Source organism: Athalia rosae, chromosome 3 (genome assembly GCF_917208135.1).
Source record: "Athalia rosae chromosome 3, iyAthRosa1.1, whole genome shotgun sequence".
Taxonomy (NCBI): domain Eukaryota; kingdom Metazoa; phylum Arthropoda; class Insecta; order Hymenoptera; family Athaliidae; genus Athalia; species Athalia rosae.
In genome coordinates, this window is record NC_064028.1 from 272,050 (window position 1) to 289,973 (window position 17,924).

At 42.1% G+C, this 17,924-nt stretch overlaps 4 protein-coding genes across 7 annotated transcripts; 3 read left to right on the forward strand and 1 right to left on the reverse strand.

The window, feature by feature from the left end:
- Positions 1-165: 165 nt before the first annotated feature.
- Positions 166-5,490, forward strand: LOC105685660 (putative inorganic phosphate cotransporter). 2 transcript variants are annotated; one of them, XM_012399956.3, is made up of 8 exons: positions 166-316; positions 2,421-2,554; positions 2,838-3,138; positions 3,658-3,896; positions 3,988-4,137; positions 4,426-4,803; positions 4,902-5,034; positions 5,147-5,490. In XM_012399956.3, exons 1-8 carry the CDS (start codon positions 217-219, stop codon positions 5,188-5,190), a joined length of 1,479 nt encoding a protein of 492 aa, XP_012255379.2. In that variant the 5' UTR covers positions 166-216; the 3' UTR covers positions 5,191-5,490. The 2 variants fall into 2 exon arrangements, with proteins under 2 accessions (XP_012255379.2, XP_012255380.2); XM_012399957.3 differs by having other exon boundaries at positions 5,150-5,490.
- Positions 5,491-5,639: 149 nt separating this feature from the next.
- On the forward strand, positions 5,640-11,414 carry LOC105685304 (putative inorganic phosphate cotransporter). 2 transcript variants are annotated; one of them, XM_048653445.1, is made up of 9 exons: positions 5,640-6,802; positions 6,889-7,156; positions 7,250-7,392; positions 7,454-7,754; positions 7,829-8,067; positions 8,196-8,225; positions 8,648-8,797; positions 10,294-10,671; positions 10,755-11,414. In XM_048653445.1, the coding sequence occupies exons 2-9, from the start codon at positions 7,087-7,089 to the stop codon at positions 10,986-10,988; spliced, it is 1,545 nt and encodes a 514-aa protein (XP_048509402.1). In that variant the 5' UTR covers positions 5,640-6,802; positions 6,889-7,086; the 3' UTR covers positions 10,989-11,414. The 2 variants fall into 2 exon arrangements, with proteins under 2 accessions (XP_048509402.1, XP_012254703.2); XM_012399280.3 differs by lacking the exon at positions 5,640-6,802 and having other exon boundaries at positions 6,830-7,156.
- On the reverse strand, positions 11,267-12,595 carry LOC105685305. The gene is made up of 4 exons (XM_012399281.3): positions 12,321-12,595; positions 12,039-12,168; positions 11,669-11,965; positions 11,267-11,587 (listed from the first exon to the last, which is right to left on the reverse strand). The coding sequence occupies exons 1-4, from the start codon at positions 12,434-12,436 to the stop codon at positions 11,426-11,428; spliced, it is 705 nt and encodes a 234-aa protein (XP_012254704.2). The 5' UTR covers positions 12,437-12,595; the 3' UTR covers positions 11,267-11,425.
- A 2,557-nt stretch (positions 12,596-15,152) lies between these two features.
- Positions 15,153-16,793, forward strand: LOC105685303. Of its 2 annotated transcripts, none has more exons than XM_012399279.2 (4): positions 15,153-15,866; positions 15,945-16,090; positions 16,173-16,405; positions 16,473-16,793. In XM_012399279.2, the coding sequence occupies exons 1-4, from the start codon at positions 15,172-15,174 to the stop codon at positions 16,725-16,727; spliced, it is 1,329 nt and encodes a 442-aa protein (XP_012254702.2). In that variant the 5' UTR covers positions 15,153-15,171; the 3' UTR covers positions 16,728-16,793. The 2 variants fall into 2 exon arrangements, with proteins under 2 accessions (XP_012254702.2, XP_048508130.1); XM_048652173.1 differs by having other exon boundaries at positions 16,477-16,641.
- The last annotated feature ends 1,131 nt before the right edge of the window (positions 16,794-17,924 follow it).

Genomic DNA, 17,924 nt, shown 5'->3' on the forward strand with positions numbered 1-17,924 from the left:
CAATTGTAAAATTGTACAGCTCGTTGACGTTGAACTCCCAGTCCAGGGAAATAAAACAAATGACTTGACTCAAATCAATGATCGTATGCGTCGATCATCGGTGAATGAGGGAGAGGGAACCCTCCACGTGGCGATTAGCAGAGGGGGAAGTATCGATGTTTTCCATAATCTAGCTTAAGTTTTCTTCAGTTTAAGTTGCGACTAGTCGGAAGCGAGATGACCACGACACTTCGGGACAGTGTCGAACGTGAACCTGCGGATTCAACGGATATCCCTAAGGACGTTTTTACGGAAGGCCCTGATTTGAAGAGCCCAGGTACGATTTCGCTCACTTGAGTGGAATAATATCTGGTATACAAACATCTTTGATCGAATAAATGATTTCGATCGTCAAGTCGAACAATTCGACTCATTTATCAATTTTTCCATTTTTACACGTATTGCAACGAAAAATTTGAAAAGCAATGTAAAATACTTGAAATCATAATGGTCAGTCAGATGTAAATTATATCAAGATGAGTTACAGGTAGTATAACTTACTGCGTTTCAAAGGAAACGGTGATAACTTCTATGGAAAGGGTTGTGCCATGTTATTCCCGCTAATTTGATTGTACTGTCTACATACTTGGTAAATGGATACGTGCGTAAACTCAATACTACGCACGATCGAATAAGCTTGACATTTTTCGAGTTTTTGTGAATATTGTTCGTCTATACGAAAACAACAGTGAGTCATTAAAATTTTTGATCAGAATAATGGCTATTTACAGAACATGAAAGAGAAGAAAATTCAATTCAAATTCGGGATTCGCACCGCAGATGAATCATCGTCCATGCAGTTGTTCGGTGGACACACTGCTGTGCTTTCTTTAAAATAACATTTGCGAATATTCGAATTATTATGAATGTCTGTTTTTTAGCAAATTCGAATTTCAAAATTCCAAGTGGGTCGCCTTGAAGTTTATACGTATCATAAATTTTCAAGAGATTCGAACTCTCAATAATCACGAGAGGCTTCATATGAAACGTCGGTTGCCTGCGTTAACATCCGCAGACGAAGTATCCGCGACAAAATTTCTGCCGACAAAATGTCCCTGCGACAAAATATCTTTTGACAAAATAGATGTGTAACAGATACTTATTACACATATAATATAAACATAAAAATAGATAAATAGATATTTCACGCGCGTCGTCGAAACGTCCTTTGCCATGTAACCGTACAAGAAGAATATCAATCTGCAGCGAAGATCAAAGGATCTTCTAATGTACTCGAGATCGATGACTGTTAATGTTTGTATTCATCAAATAACATTAAGATCCGATTTGTTTCAAAAGATATACGTTAGAACAAAACATGTATATGGCTAACAATCTAATAGTGTCTACTAACGTGTCGCGTATGTGATGAGTTTTCTTACAATTCGTGTTACTATTGATAATGCATGTAATCGCACCGATTATGTAACACCGATACGTATATACATGTTCACGCTTATCGTATACCGATCGTATAATGTTTTGATTAAAACTCCATAATTTTACGGCGTAGCTATGTACATTTCACAACGAGTTTTCGCAGCAGCGAACATAATGGAGGATACATACATGGTATGCGATGGATTATCAATAATATTGTTGACAATATCCAACACACGAGTCATTGCCAAATCAAACTACAGATACTATAATCGCATGTCATTTTTTGAGTATATAACGCATCCAATTGATCTGATAGTTGGACTCCCAGCTATCACCGTTCTGAAACTTCTTAGGAGATTATCGCAATTTTATATCTCTCGTGATAATCAACTTGATCGACAAACGAAATAATAGCGCGGTGAGATCGATCAATGATATCATAGATATAGTTCAATATACATATCTATGACGAGATGAAGCAGATCGATGTTTAGCAATTAATGCCATTTCTTAATTGAACAAAGTTGTCTGCTCAAACTTAAGTTGTGAGTGATCATTGAAACATGATACATCTAGTTCAATATACGTATCTATAATAGAAGTACAATGTTTTCATTCGGGTTATTTTGATATTATACACTACACATGGCCATTATAGGCGCATCGATCGAAATCAATTTGCGACAGTTTATGTCTATATGAATGATGATCTAATTTAGGTATAGTTTTCTTTTTCCATGTGTCAGGCGCAAATATTTTTTAGTTTTTTATTCGTTGCGCGAATCGAACTCCCGTATAATAGGTGATGATTATGGATAGCTGTCACGAAGCCCAAAAAAAATGAGCAATCAAAATTCGAATCTCCATGAACTTTGAAATTTCAATATCAACGCAGCAGCTCTATAGCTGTACACGAGCAAGTTTTCGTTGTCTAACACGGGAGCTCTGAAGTAAAAGAAACTACAAATTCCCCTGTATAAAATGAATAAAAATTTCAGGAAGATGGGGTGTGCGGCATGTTCAGTCGTTATTAATGTTCTTGGGTCTGACTTTCGCCTACACGCTCAGGGTTAATATGTCTGTGGCAATTGTGGCGATGTCTGATTCCTCCATGGCGAATCCAGACATAGAGGTAAAATTATGCTCGGAATTATCATGATACATTACCGACGAGTACAAATAAATCGATAATTTCAACCAAGGAACACGAAATAAGAGAGAAAAATACAAAGAACGCGATAACATTGTTACTGTCAATGAAACTAGAACAAGATCACCTTCGGCTAAGGTGATCAACTTTCCAGGATATCTACCTGTATTCGTACTAAAAAAGCTGTGAATTTAGCAACCTTATCCTGCAATACATCAGCCGTTAACTGGTATTCAAATCAAGAATATGTTATTAATTCTTGTAGGAGTTTGGCTGGGATTCTTCGACGCAGTCTTTGATTCTGAGTTCATTTTTCTGGGGCTACGTTGTGACTCAGATACCTGCGGGCCAGATCGCCCAAATGTGGAGTGCCTCAAAACTCTGGGCCCTGTGCATGTTCGTTTGCGGGTTAACCAATCTGGTGATCCCGATCGGCGCCCACTTCGGAGGATGGCAAGCAGTTTGCGCGTGCAGAATCATCATGGGCCTAAGTCAGGGCTGTGTGTTACCCTGCCTACACACTCTTCTGGGAAAGTGGGTCCCCCCGGTTGAACGAGCTCGACTCGGTACTTGTAATCTTTTAATTATCAATCGAGGGACAAACATTAATCTCAAGTGGACAAATTTTTATACCGCAGATAAGAGCGGGTATAGAAGTGCACAAAATATATTTGTGTCGCGTAATCATGTCGAAATGCGATTAAAGAAGGCAGATGTACTTTTTGTTGCGTATGATATATTTTCGGTCAATTCAAATGGTCGGTGATGTCAAATGATTCGAAGGTGGGGCGACGCGATGGTAATATTTTCCGCACATGAAACGAACATCTGCTCTTTGGGAGAAATTTTTTGCTCTGCCAGTCTTGCAGAGGCTTACGTGAGACGCCGAGAGAACATGTATACTATAGTATACCTACCGCGAGATAATAATACGACGTAATCCGGGTTCAAACGTGAGCCGTCACTTAAAAATTTATCAGCTTGTTGTAATTTGTACGGGCTGAATCGTATTTCGCAATCCATAGATAAGGGGAAAGAGAATTCATTCATCTTACGTATAATTCTGAACGAGTCTTTTTCCGTAGGAACGTACACGTATGCGGGAGCTCAATTCGGAACCGTAGTTGGTCTACCGGTTTCCGGTTTCCTTTCAGCGTCGTCGATCGGATGGCCGAGCGTGTTTTACGTCGTAGGGTCCGTCACCATCGCCTGGTCGATAGTTTTTTATATATGGGGTGCTGATAGCCCAGCGTTACATCGCAGCATCAAGCCTGCGGAGCAAAATTACATCGAAGCAAGTCTAGGCCAGGCCGATGTCAAAGAGGTGAGTGCAGATTATTTTCCTTCATTTCGAGGGTTGATTGACACCGATAGAGAATTTCAGTGAGATTCCATACATCGTCACTTTTCCACAGAAACTGCGGACTCCGTGGAAGGCGATTTTCACGTCTGTACCCCTGTGGGCGTTGATAATCGTTCACTGCGGTCAAAACTGGGGCTACTGGACACTTTTGACCGAAATGCCCAGTTACATGAATTCAATTTTACTATTCGACATCTCCAAGGTGAGGATAAGGCTACTCGGAATCAAATATCACTAACGTTGGTTTATGCGAAAGAGTCCTGCTGCGAAGAGTATCAATGGGTAATGTCTCGGCTCGTGAAAAAGATATTTGTACGTCCAACCTTGCTTTCATTCGAGTTGCAGGAGGCCGGTAGATCACAACAAATGACACGTACCGACGACGTAACAGACTGCTCGGATTTCACGAAAACAACATCGAGACTCTTGACATTTTTGTAAATTATTTGGATTCAATAAGCTTGTCTCAGTTTTATTCTCTCTCACACAGAACGGGCTGATCTCCGCTCTTCCTTATCTGGCTATGTGGGTCTTGAGTTTCCCGATGAGCATAATATCCGATTTGGCAATATCTAAGGGTTGGGTGTCCCGCGGGGTATCGAGGAAGGTCTCCAACACCATCGGGCACTGGGGACCGGGAATAGCATTGCTCGTCTTGGGCATCGTAACGATCGACAGCACCAACGTGGCGGTGGCGATACTTACCGTAGCCGTTGGTTTGAACGCTGGATCTCTGAGTGGTTACCAAATCAACCACATTGATCTCAGCCCCAATTTCGCGGGGACTCTGATGTCCATAACAAACTGCATTTCGAATATCATGTCTATCGTGGCACCTCTCATCGCCGGAGTGATCCTCACCGACGTGGTGAGTTCATTGTACCGCATGTTGTTGCCCTTTATTTCGATGTTGTTCTTTCGGCCTTGGGGGATGGTTGAATTCATGTATCATTGTTATCGTTACAGTCAGACGTCAACAAATGGCAAATAGTATTCATCGTTGCGGCGGTGGTTTACTTCACGTGTAATCTAGTCTTCATCATCTTCGGCACGGGCGAGCAACAGCCGTGGAATGAACCGGAAGTAACAAGTGATTCTGGTGCGTATATCGTCCGATATGTGTTTCATTCTATGTCCTTTAATATGCACTATCGAATGCGAATTCCGAGAAGAACCTACTTTCTGGGCTAACGTCATTATATTTCTTTCAGCAGAGGCAAGAGAGGAGACGAATACAGAGAAAGAGAGATACTAAGAAAACTTCGAATTCGGTACGGTGATATAATTGCATGGAACAATTGAAACTATCTTATTAATAAGTGGAAACGTGATGAATATTACCGATCTCCCGCACAAACGAGCTACCGATAATAACATCTTGTAAAGAATGTGAGAAACGCACCGCAATCTACTCATTTTCTTAACGAATATTATTTTGTAAATATGTAGATAGTAAAAAAAAAAAAAGGACAAATGCATTTGACGTACGTGTACAGTAAGATAATATGTATGTATACGTTCATTCGAGTAAGAATAAACGTATATAAAAATGAAAGTAAGATTACACAGTACACAGCGCATGTATTTTTTGTCAATGCATGGCGCACGAAGACGATTAATAATTATCGAATAGCGCGGGTAATGAGATTATTTGCCCATGGAAAGTTTATTCAAGATCCGGGAGAATATCGATACTAACTTGTGTTTATGCAGTTCACAGCTTATTGTACGGCTTATGTATTTATGCACATAAACGCTGCAATAATCTTTGTATACGAAAGAGCTTTAGACTTGCTGCGTCTCAGTTTACAAAGTGACGAGAATTTGTACAATCACAGTCGCATAGCGGACATTCCAATCGTGTAAACGATTACACAAGACGATCCGGGACGCGTCCATGTTTTATGGGTGTACGATTAGCAGATAGGATCATTTCATTCGCGAACACATCAGATGGGTGAATTACCGATGATTTGATGATCGATATACGCGGATATGGAGGGGCAGCCAGAGGAACCGCGGTACGCCGGCTTCCCAAGTGGTTGTTGCGTCACGATAAAATAATCTCGAGTACCTACATTCTCGAAAATCTTGTAACACTCACATTTCTGTACACACAACAATAGTGTCCGATGTCGGAACAGCATATCGTCATAGAGATGTACGGAAGTTTGTACCTTGGAGATAATATGGGCTATCGGTGGTAGAGATGTTTCAATTATCACCCTTGCAATATTCGTTTTGCTTACCGATCTTGTGTTGCGATTCGAAAAAAGACTCCATGTTTCGCCCGTACTCGTGCTGTACTGTGATCATTATTATGGTGGTGGTGATGATAATTGTTGTTATGCGACATTGAATTTATTATTCTCAGCCATTCGTCAAATTACAAGCGAGTCGCGAGTTCTTGGATATAGAAATGGAGCGCCAAGGTCCGAGTGTCGATAGGCACGTACCGAGTTGCTTGTAATATTGCCGTACCATTCGAGGCTACAACCCGCTGTGGTTTTTCAATTAGTATAATTATCAGCAAATTCGACTCCTGTTTTCATTTTTGACTCGACTTCCAACTTCGATTTCTTGCCTTACTATCGAATCATAAAACAAGGAAGACGAAGCTCGACTTCAATAAATAAAGACTAGGAATGGTATTGCGTCTGATCAGAAACGGGGGACCGGGTAAAACGCATCATTTTACAATTAGAGGAACCGGGCTGGCTTGAAATTCTGCACGCGGTTTCCGGAGGACGTTACACCGGGGCGGAAAAAAAGATTGGACAACGTTCCCCTGCAGTTTCGTTTTCTCGACGGCATCCTTACGGAGCCGAATTAGCCGGATGCGGTCATCGCGACGCTGTTCAATTGTGGTGGGAGAGATACACCGGTCAAGGGCCGTATATAACATATTTCTTCACGGCGGGTTGATTCAATCGTAATTCGAACTACTCTGTAGGTATACCAACTGGCGGGGTTTCCTCTGCAAACGTTTTCGGATCTCGAGTATTTTTTATTTCTTCCCCCCTGTCATCGAGTGTTGATCCGGCTACCTATTTTGGCTCCTGCAGCCTCTCGAGAACAATACCATCGGTATTTGCACAGGAAACGCATGAACGGGCGATAAATAGAGTTCACCAATCGCACGTTCAGTGTTATGGCCCCTGTGGAACAGGCCGAAGATGGATCCGTCAAATCTACCTGCGTCAAGGGGATTAAACCGACCGGTGAGGGCGAGAAAATCGCGTGGACGTAAACTGCGGTGAAGTTGAGTGTCTTCGAAATACCGTTAAACAAATCTTCTTTTATGTTATCGCTAGCCACTTTCGGTTGGAGACATTTTCAAGCATTCCTCATGTTTTTGGGTCTCTCCTGCGCGTACACCGTTCGGGTTAACATGTCGGTTGCGATCGTGGCGATGACCAGCGACGACGAAGAGATTCCGAGTCCCGGAAATTTCGAGGTGATGATTGAACGAAGAATCGCCATGTCTCCGAATCATAAACACGATCGAAATTTTTCAGACTTTTCGCTGGGAGCCATCGGTCCAAGCTTTAATCCTGAGTTCCTTCTTCTGGGGATACGTTCTCACCCAAGTTCCAGCGGGACAAATCGCGCAGCGTTTCGGTGCCCGAAAACTCTTAGCCATTTCAGTATTCATTTGCGGCGGTGTGAGCCTCTTGGTCCCTGCAGCCGCAAGATACGGTGGCTGGACTCTCGTTTGCGTTTGTCGAGTAGCCATGGGATTTTGCCAAGGCTGTGTTCTTCCCTCACTTCATACCCTCCTTGCGAAATGGGCACCGCCGGAAGAGCGAGGACGACTCGGTGAGTACCGATTAATTTCTTTATTTTTACCCCCCGTGTACCAACCCTCTATTTTGTAATTGCATTATTTTTAGGCACTTTCGTCTACGCTGGTCACCAATTTGGAACGCTTGTAGCGCTGCCGATTTCTGGTTTCCTCGCGGGTTCTACCGCGGGATGGCCCAGTGTATTTTATTTATGGGGAACCGTAACGATCGCCTGGAGTATCTGGTGGTTCTTCGCGGGCGCTGACAGCCCCGCTAATCATTCGACGATATCGACGGAAGAACGGGAGTACATCGAGATGAGTCTGAAGACATCTCACAGTGGTCAGGTGAGTGAAAAAATAGACTATAATTGCACGAATTCATGAAAACGTGAGATTAGATAAAGAAGAAATGTATGCGACGACGACCCACACGCTTTGCGAAACGAGTCAAAAAATAAATCTGTTTGTTTCAGAATTCGGACAATGACGTGGACACATCGAAGGTAAAAAGTCAAATTCCGCACTTCTAATTTGTGTCTGAAGCATGTCGTGCAATAATTTCGCTAACTCTCATTAACATGGAAAATAAATAACTAACGATTGAGTGTAATCGGAAAATAATACTTTTATGTCTATTTGGGTCTCTTAATTGAAAAAAGACGTTTGCATGCGCGATTTAATTATCAGTCACTGGGCATCGTTTCAAGCACAATAATGTAACATAGAGACATTAATAGTGATGTGTAAGGAACAACGTAGTTGGGTACAAAATGTAAGAAGTATGAAGTATTTTTACGAAGTTGAATTGAGTTATAATTGCGGATGTGAATATAAACACGAGCTTCTGTATAGGCGATTACGTCTTGCGTTTCCGGTCAATCAATTAAAACGAATACCGTAACATCTGTTGTTAATTTTTCATCAGGCTCTTTCTACCCCGTGGAAGGCGATACTGACATCGCAGCCGATGTGGGCACTGGCTGTAGTACATTGCGCTCAAACTTGGGGATTTTGGATGCTCCTATCCGAAATACCAACTTACCTACATTCCATCTTAGACTTCGATATCAAACAGGTGAGCATTCGTTCGTCGTTCGAATTGATAAGCAACTGGTACGTACTGTTTGTCTTTACTCAATTCGGTAACTGTAGCCACCGTAACGTTCTACCAATTTCAAATCCGCTACATCTAATAGAATGGCTGCATTGCGTGTTTGCGTTAAATTATACAGTTCGACGAATAGACGGTGACAGAATCGGAGTAAATTTTTTATTCTTATCAGCATATCGTTTGACGGGAACGCGATATGCTGCAGTATCAAACGATTGTTTTTCAAACAATATTCACCCACATACGAGCAGCATGATCAATCAAATCCAGTTACTATATTGACCTGCATTCGCTCTTCATAGAATCATCGGAAGATCAACAATAGGCGTCTTTACTTGCGCCATTTCAACAAAACGCATTCTTGGCCAAGTACAGATAAAAATGATGATTTATTATCTACTATTAGTTGGGTATATATTATGAACAGTTCAATATTAATCATCTTGGTGAGCCGCACGGCTGCGGCAGACCTTCTTTATCGTGAAATTTGCATTTCAAGCATATAGGTAAAGAAAAAAATGACTTCGTTAACGATAGACGTAAAAAATGGCCGAAAGTATTCGTTTAGTATCTGAATAATTTTCATCGAACAGGAAAACACTTGATATTCTCTGCAGATGCAACGCGCCGGAGACATTGCCCTACTTATTCTAACGCGTAATCGCATCGTTGACTTCGCGATGCATCGCGATGGCAGCATGCACGCATCAATTTGTAATCAAAGATAATATTCATCATCGAATTCGGAATCTTCGTCACGTGCATGAATTATGTTTAGAACATTATGCGTCAATCGCGTCCGATGGTTCCTCGGAAGACATTATTATAGCTGTAGGAATACGATAAAGGAGCGAGGTCGGAATCACGAGGACGTTGTAACTTGTGGGATATTTAAGTTGTATCACCGGCGAATGAGTCATCATAAGTATAGTTATCGGATAGCGATAATAATATCAGCAACGATAATTCGTGACTGAGAAAGATGAATTGATGAAACATAACGCGAGACCTTTCTCGAGGGAGTATGATCCAACGCGTTTTGAATCGAAACTTTCGATTTTAACCGCGTTTAGATTTCCTCCGGATTCCTATACACACAATGAGCTATGGCGTGGAAATTTGTAAGCATAGACAGAGCGAGGCTGACATGCAGGAAGTCAGGAAGAATGGCTATGTCTGGTGTACGTATAGAATCAGTTTAATGTGCCAACAGATCGTGAACACGTAATAAATATACCTATGGGTATGCCACGCAGCTCATCACCGTGTCGTAGACGCAGAATAATAAACGCGCATTTGCTACGTGTAAAGAGGCTAAAAATCAATTATAGCAACTCTACTGGTCTTTTCTATCAATCCATATTCTCGGGCGCTGCTTGAAAAAGCCGCGGAGGTTGTTGATCGCCGAGACGACTTGATGAATTGAATTAATCGAGTACATAGCTATAATCATTTCACAGAATGGCTTAATTTCCGCACTTCCTTACGCAGTGATGTGGATCTTGAGTTTCCCGACGAGCTACATATCGGACTGGACACTAAAACGAGGATGGGTGTCAACGGGAGCTTCTCGAAAAATCTGCAACTCTATCGGGCATGTAATTCCAGCGATCGCTTTGATTGCCCTGGGCTACGTCGACAGTCATCAGAAGGTCCTAGCTGTTGCAATTTTAGTAATTGCAGTCGCGTTGAATGTCCCTACGCTCTGCGGGTACCAAGTGAATCACATGGACCTCAGCCCTAACTTCGCTGGGACTTTGATGGGCATGACGAATGGAACCGCTAACGTATTTGCTATACTCGCTCCCCTAATCACAGGATTCATAGTCACGGATCCGGTGCGTTTCTCTATAAACTGTACCAGTGAACAGTTTCAATTTAAATTGTAGCGCTATTAAAAACGATGGCTTTAATTTTTCAGCACCAAGTCGCGGAGTGGCGAACGGTCTTTTTTATCTCTTCTGGATTCTACTTTTTGGGAAATCTTTTTTTTGTGTTGTTTGGGTCTGGAGAAGTGCAATGGTGGAATAACTCGGCAGATGCTCGGAGTCATGAAGAGATGCAAGAAAAAATCGAAAAAAAGCTCTCAACTTCCTACAAAAAGAGCAGGGAATCTGTGCACGTACACAATTCAACCGAAAAGGAAAGGTTTTAACTGAATTTAGGGATTCACACTTCATCCGAATCGTATACATCATTGATTCAAAGAAGAATCAATAGAAGAAAGAAACTTTTTTTCAAATGGAGTTATGACAACCGCTGTTGAGCGAGAATATTTGCATTGGAGATTAATTTATTTGCATATTTTTATTTAGGTAAATACCTAAATACGTGTATATTTATTATAACGAGTGTGTGATTATACACTGATAACACTAAGATAGTATTTGGTTATACGGGCAACAACAATGCCCCGTCCCTAGTTTTTGTACTTTTAGATTCCTCAGACCTCTGTTTGGTGTACTGAGTACATCATCTAGTCTCAAGGGTTCGGAACAAGAGATCCGTGTGTATAAAACATGATTTTTCATAGTCATCAAGTAATTTATACAATTGTGGGCAGATAAATAATTCAACTCCACTTACCAGGACTTAGTCTACTTTTACTCCTGATCTGCTTTTGATCCCTGACTGCAATAGTACTCGCAAGACCACAGCTGCTCCCAAGCTTGTTACCAGTAAAGTGGTACAAGATACGTGATCCAGATAAGAAGAATTGCCTACAGGAACACGCCAGATCTTTTCTGTGGGTTCCTGGAATAAATTAATCTGTCAGATTGGCAGAGTGATTCTGACAGCTTGAAAGTTGGAGTGCTTTCAGATCATCTGAATTACCACTTTGTAAGGAATTTCTCTCCACTTTCTAGCAAGATCGACGCAAGGTGCACAGAGATCAATGTTGGATACACGGTATTCTTTTATCCGATTTTTACACCCAAGGAGTAGTTTTGGTTGTGGAATAAGCACATCGAGATAGTCTCCATCTGCACGAGCAAACTGGTATCGCTGATGAACAGGCAGTGACAAATTAATCTCAGAGGATATCAACTGCTCACAGATCGTTACATTTTGGGACTCTGCATTTTCTGCAAACAATTCCACGTCTGTTTCACCCTGTGAGCATACACGGGCCTGGAATACATGAGGATGGTTATTTACGTAACTAACATAGCGGTTCATATGATCGTAGTACTGTAATACGAACTTTTCCTTGTCTTTTCAAATCTGCTACCTCATCCACGTTGATATATATTGCAGAAGGAAGAAGCACGTGAAGTGCAACAGCACAGTCAACCTGGTTCAGTCCATCGAAGCTGATGCTGTACTCTAAAGACCTAGAACATTGGAAGATCCAACATTCAACGATAATCAATACGTAGAGGGAATGGAATATCAAAATGAAAAGAACGCAAATCCGAACTCTTGAATAATAAGTTTATGGTAGTTACGATTTGAAATGCGCCGCGACTGATCATAACCTCTTCACCTATGAAATCCTTCGCCGACGAGGTCGAAGTCCACAGCAATGTTCAAGCAAGTCGCAGTTATTATACTGTTGAGGATTAAAATAGAGAGTAAAAAAATCTCTAGATAATACTGCATATTGAATCACACACGAAGAAAAGTTGAGTACGCAGTTAATTGTAGATCTCAACACGAAAATATCCTAATGAAATGCCCCACTAGCCCTATCCAACGAAATTCGTTGGCCCTATCCACGACCGTAGTGCCATCACGCGTTCACTGTGGGCAATAATGGAAACCAATGAAGGGACGCGAAGGTTAAGCTTAAAAACAAGCGATCTACCCCTGAAAATGATTAAATAATCACCTTCTTTTTTACTCTAGATCGTTGTAATTATTTCAGAGAAAAGCTACCGAAGTCGACCTTAGTTATTAGTACAAAATACGATAGAAACCAGTTTTTCAAACGATTTGGAGAAGATTCAATTTCGGGATTCCGAATTGTCAAATATCCCTGGATCATTGGAACCAAAAATTATTCTAGACAAAAATGCTGGTATTATCAAACAAGTCCTCTCTCCTTTCTTCTATAGGATATAGTTGTTTTTCGAAATCGATTAATAGAGTTGCCAATATTAGCGCTGGCTTTCGAATTTTTTCTAAACTAGCTGGAGTCAGGTAGTCACGGGCGCGCGGTTTGTTGTGGGGCGTGACCTCTGCTCAGCCCCGAAGGTGACGTCTCACAACAAAACGCTGCGCTGCTGGCTACGCTGACTCCAGCAAAGCTGGAGTTTGCTGCTGTATTGAGAAATACGAATATTTCGACCCATGCGACAAATCAAAGTGGGTCTACGACTAAAACCACTCGATATGTCTTGTAATTTTTCTGCTCCCAACAGCGAATAATTGACGATTACTCGATCGATTGCACGAGCAGATGATTTTAGCTTTCAGATTTGGATTTCCAAGCTTATTATACGTGAGATTACCTTTGAAAAGCAAAAAAAAAAATCGATTTTTGGGTCAAAAGTGAAGTAGTTTGAAAATTGATTGTATTACACTTTTCTGACGTATTTTGACCTCAGGAATCCGAATCTGGAAGAAAAATTGATCTATCTCTAAAATTGGCCGAGTTATCGCCAATTTTCAGCTTTTTGGGGTCAAAAATAAAAAATTGATTTTTTAGTCTATATTAATGTAATTTGAGCTCAGGAATCCGAATCCGAACGAGAAATTGATCTATCTTCAAAAATGCCCGAGTAATCCTCATTTTTTCGCATTTTTTGGCATAAATTTGAGAATATCTCGAAGGGAAAAAATCGTAGCTCAATTTGAACAACGGATTCGTGTTCCTGAGGTCAAAATACATAAGAAAAGTGCCATACGATCAATTTTAAAAAATAAAAATTTTTGGCCAAAATTTGAAAAAATCGTAAGGGGTACCCCTTGGAAAAATCTCAAAATTTGACCAAAAATTTTTATTTTTTAAAATCGATCGTATGGCACTTTTCTTATGTATTTTGACCTCAGGAACACGAATCCGTTGAGAAAATTGAGCTACGATTTTTTCCCTTCGAGATATCCTCAAATTTATGCCAAAAAATGCGATAATTCGGTGATAACTCGGTCATTTTTGAAGATAGATCATTTTTTCTTTCAGATTCGGATTCCTGAGCTCAGATTACATTAATATAGACTAAAAAATCAATTTTTTATTTTTGACCCCAAAAAGCTGAAAATTGGCGATAACTCGGTCAATTTTAGAGATAGATCAATTTTTCTATTAGATTTGGATTCCTAAGGTCAAAATACGTAAGAAGAGTGCCATACGATCAATTTTAAAAAATAAAAAATTTTGGCCAAAAATTGGAAATTTTTCAAGGGGTACTCGTTTGGATTTTTTCGATCTGGGGGTCAAAAATGAAGATTTTCTTCTCTGGGGTTCCTATGTATTCACATTTTCATATGTATTTTGATCTTAGGCATTCGAATTCACAACTCAAATTAATCTATCTATAAAACTGATCGAGCGTTATCGCCAACATTTCGTTTTTTTCCTAGCAATGTCATTTCATACAAAGTTTTGGAGACTTGAAAATATAACTGTACGAGTATTCGATTTCGAATATGTCTGATGTTCACTCGAGGATTCTATTTCCTGCCTCTCTCGGAGGCGAAGTGCGGAGTACAATCTAAAATGCTTTGTTTTTCCAGAAGTACATGGTACGAAAAATTCCAAAAAAATAATGTAACGTCGTTGAAGTGAGCGTACACCGCTATGTTTAGCGTGTTTTGATCTTTGAGAGCTTAAAAATAACGACAACAACAGCGTCAAACGCAATTCCACCCGATTCTGACGCGGAAAAGATGAAAAAACTGCGTTTCATTTACATGAAATCCCGGTGACTGACGACACATTCATCACTACAGATTTTTTTTTCTTATCTCGTTACCCTTCGCGTTTTCTCATTTCTTGTTTTTTCAAATTTTTCACAATTTTATGGCAGCTCGGCGGAGGTTATTAGTGGTATTCGCCGCCGATAACGCGTTGGACGCGGTCTAAAGTTAATGAAAAAAACATCCGGGGTGACTCGATGTGTCATTTGTATCCGTGAACATTGTCATGTTATCGGAGATTCGGTTCTTCCGTGTGATATCCTAGGTATTTACCTGTATGAGAAACAAAACTAAAGCTACGTTCCTCCTGTGATAATTGAATTTATTCGCAAACAACAGCTGCGCTTGATGTGCCTCCACGGTTGTAGAGTTCATAGCGTGTCGATTACAATACCTTTTTTACTTCGACACTTATAATCCTCTCGCATGTCCACCTCTTTAGTTTATTAACTACTGATAAACTTGCTCGGAGATTGATGAAAAAATATCAGCCGAAACAAATAGGCTTTAATTTACCGTCAGATAAGTGTAATCCCGGAGCAAATTTACCCTTATCGCTTTGTTTGATCGGTGTTTCGATCAACCGTCTCCCTGGAACGCGTTGTGGCGGACTTTTCATTTTTGCTTCACCCGAGGACAGTGGCTTCCAAACCGAAAAGACACCTCAGCTTCGAATATTTTTCCATCGAGTGCAGCTGCAGATTTATTGTTCAGAGGCAAAAAGAAACGGCGGAAAAATAAACATGTCACGCGTAAGAAACCCGACAAAGTCTACAATCGAGATTTCGAGCGGTTCTTCCATCGATTTAAAAACCTTTTCAAAGTTTTTCAAGCGGGACGGAAAACCTGCCGATAAAGCGTCATCGGGGCAAGGAGTTTCTGAAAAACATGAAAAAGCACCCGTTGCGGAATACGAAAACGAAGCGAAAGAACACGATCACGTGGAAACGTGGAGTCTTGTCGAGCTTCGGAAGACGTGGTCGAGGAGAATTCGCTGGCTGACTTTTGTCGGGTGTCTCGTAGCTGTCGTTGTCCAACTGTACCAGTGTTACGGCAAGTTGAGATTGCCACCGGTTACGACGCACACTCGATTCCACGTCAACGATTCCCTCTGGTATCCGGCCGTCACCATTTGCCGAGAGCCACCCTTTCGCATCGAAGTTTTCAACAAGTGAGTCAAGAACTTGTCCGCACTCGATTCCTCTCGACAGGAATCCGCGACTAATACTTCCCATTTTTTGTATCGAAGATACCATCTAGGCGCTTCCCCTAGATTCACCTCCGAGTGGCGTTACTTCCCCTGGGACGAAATGACCCTGGAAGAGCTCTACACGGAAGCCACCTTTCCCGCCGACGAAGTTCTTCTACTGTACGGTCTGAACGGAGAAGTTCATCGTAAGTTGTCGTCAAAGTATCATTGACCCGCGAAAGTTGAACGACGTGCAAAGCCAATCTCTCATTGTTCGAACCCGTGCAGACGTCGAGCTGACGAGTGGCTTTTTCTTTGAATCCGGTTCCTGTCACACCCTCACTCCGAAAGTGACGTCCCAGACCGCGGGTTCGGCGGCGGGTTACTCGATCCTCGTAACCCACAGTGGAATCGCCGACGAAGTCGCGCCGGAAATCCCCCCGTCCGTAGGATGGCACGTTTTCGTTCACGAGCCGAGCGAAACGTGGACGGAAAATAAAATGCAAAGCTTAGGCCGACAGGTATGTTCCAATAAATCGGTGCGCTCCGGCGTTACTCCCTCGTTTACGAATTTTCTTATCTCGCAAGCAAGCGTTCTACATCGAGGTGGGTGAGGAGGTGCACGTGAGGCTATCGGTCGAGGAATTCCGGCAGACAAATATCGGCCAATCCAGACAATGCGTAAATGGATTGGAGGGCGGAGAGGTGAGATGCGCGGAGAGATGCAGGTGGAAACAATTCGCCGTCGACGGTTGCGCCGCCCCTTGGCTTCCAGGACTCGATCTCCCGGACTGCAAAACCTACAACGACACCTTGAAACTCATTCGCAATTATCTCTTGTAATACACGCATGTATATCGATTCCGAAGAAACCTCGAGGTCCTTCGAATACCGAATTTAATCGCACTCTTCTCACGTACAAGGTATGACGATTGCAGCGCAGATTGTTGCGGTTGCGCTGCCAGTTGTCGGGTGGTTCGGTACGACGCGCTTCCGGTCATCAGAAAGCCATATCCGGCCCCGATGTCGCAAATCTACGTCTTCTTCAGTTCCCGCTTGGTGACCCTCATGGAAGAAAGACCAGCTTACGACTGGTCCAGTTTTTTGGCCGAGATGGGCGGAAGCCTCGGCTTTCTCTTGGGTCTCAACGTTCTCCAGATCATCTACATGTTCGAGAGGAGCATCGACTTCGTGGCGGCCATGATACCCTCCGTCACGAACAACGGCAAGGGTGATAAAATCGAGAAGGAAATCGCACCGGAGCCGTAATTGTAGCGGCGTTGTTCTTCAACGGGACAATAAATTATAACGAAATCTAACTTATCGAAATCCTCGGATGATTATACCAGTCCTGGTATGAGACATACTTCTTGGCATCCGTCATACGAGCGCACGTAACAACCTACGGCATTGCAACGATTACGCAGCTAGAATGTTCGTCTGCCAAGCGTAATTTCGACAACGAACTTCCGGGATTTTCGATCGGCCGATACCTCAGTCGTCCGAAATTGTCCCTCCGTATTCCTTATATACGTATATTCCTTCTCAACGGAGGAAAGTTCTCCAAGGGCGACAAAATTGTATCGAGCTCTGATCGGAATTCGCTATTTGCGCAAGTTGCCCTCGATCGGGATTCGACATCCGCGGAAGAAGTTGAACGATATCGCGAACGTATCGTGTAAGACGTGCAACGTCATGGAGCGGATGTTTCATCGGACGACGAGGAAAATGCTTACCGCAAACTCTTTCGACGCGTAAGAAGATCGCGGATAGTAAGACACCCGGGAATTCGGTCTCTTGTCAAAGTGCCAGTTTTGTTTTGTAACGAACACCTTCTGCGGCGTCGCGTCATTACGGGCCGCGGCACACTCGGATGAATAGACGTACGAACGTTGATTTTCAACGCGTAAGACGATACGAAGAAACAGACCACACCGTTCCAGCTCTTCGGTATATTTTTTTTGTCTCACTTTACCCGCGGCAGAAGAAAATAAATAAAGACAACGAGCGCGCGGCGAGCGAAGTCGAAAATGGACGCGG

Bases quoted from the DNA above. Each gene is read 5' to 3' on its own strand.
- LOC105685660 (XM_012399956.3), top strand. From the start codon at position 217: ATGACCACGACACTTCGGGACAGTGTCGAACGTGAACCTGCGGATTCA. The intron at 4,138-4,425 runs GTGAGGATAAGG...TCTCTCACACAG, and splicing joins TACTATTCGACATCTCCAAG to AACGGGCTGATCTCCGCTCT. The intron at 4,804-4,901 runs GTGAGTTCATTG...TTATCGTTACAG, and splicing joins GAGTGATCCTCACCGACGTG to TCAGACGTCAACAAATGGCA.
- LOC105685304 (XM_048653445.1), top strand. From the start codon at position 7,087: ATGGCCCCTGTGGAACAGGCCGAAGATGGATCCGTCAAATCTACCTGC. The intron at 7,157-7,249 runs GTGAGGGCGAGA...TGTTATCGCTAG, and splicing joins CAAGGGGATTAAACCGACCG to CCACTTTCGGTTGGAGACAT. The intron at 8,068-8,195 runs GTGAGTGAAAAA...TGTTTGTTTCAG, and splicing joins AGACATCTCACAGTGGTCAG to AATTCGGACAATGACGTGGA.
- LOC105685305 (XM_012399281.3), bottom strand. From the start codon at position 12,436: ATGCAGTATTATCTAGAGATTTTTTTACTCTCTATTTTAATCCTCAAC. The intron at 11,966-12,038 runs GTTCGTATTACA...CATGTATTCCAG, and splicing joins ATTTGAAAAGACAAGGAAAA to GCCCGTGTATGCTCACAGGG. The intron at 11,588-11,668 runs GTAATTCAGATG...AATTTATTCCAG, and splicing joins GAGAAATTCCTTACAAAGTG to GAACCCACAGAAAAGATCTG.
- LOC105685303 (XM_012399279.2), top strand. From the start codon at position 15,172: ATGAAAAAATATCAGCCGAAACAAATAGGCTTTAATTTACCGTCAGAT. The intron at 15,867-15,944 runs GTGAGTCAAGAA...TTTGTATCGAAG, and splicing joins CGCATCGAAGTTTTCAACAA to ATACCATCTAGGCGCTTCCC. The intron at 16,091-16,172 runs GTAAGTTGTCGT...GAACCCGTGCAG, and splicing joins TCTGAACGGAGAAGTTCATC to ACGTCGAGCTGACGAGTGGC.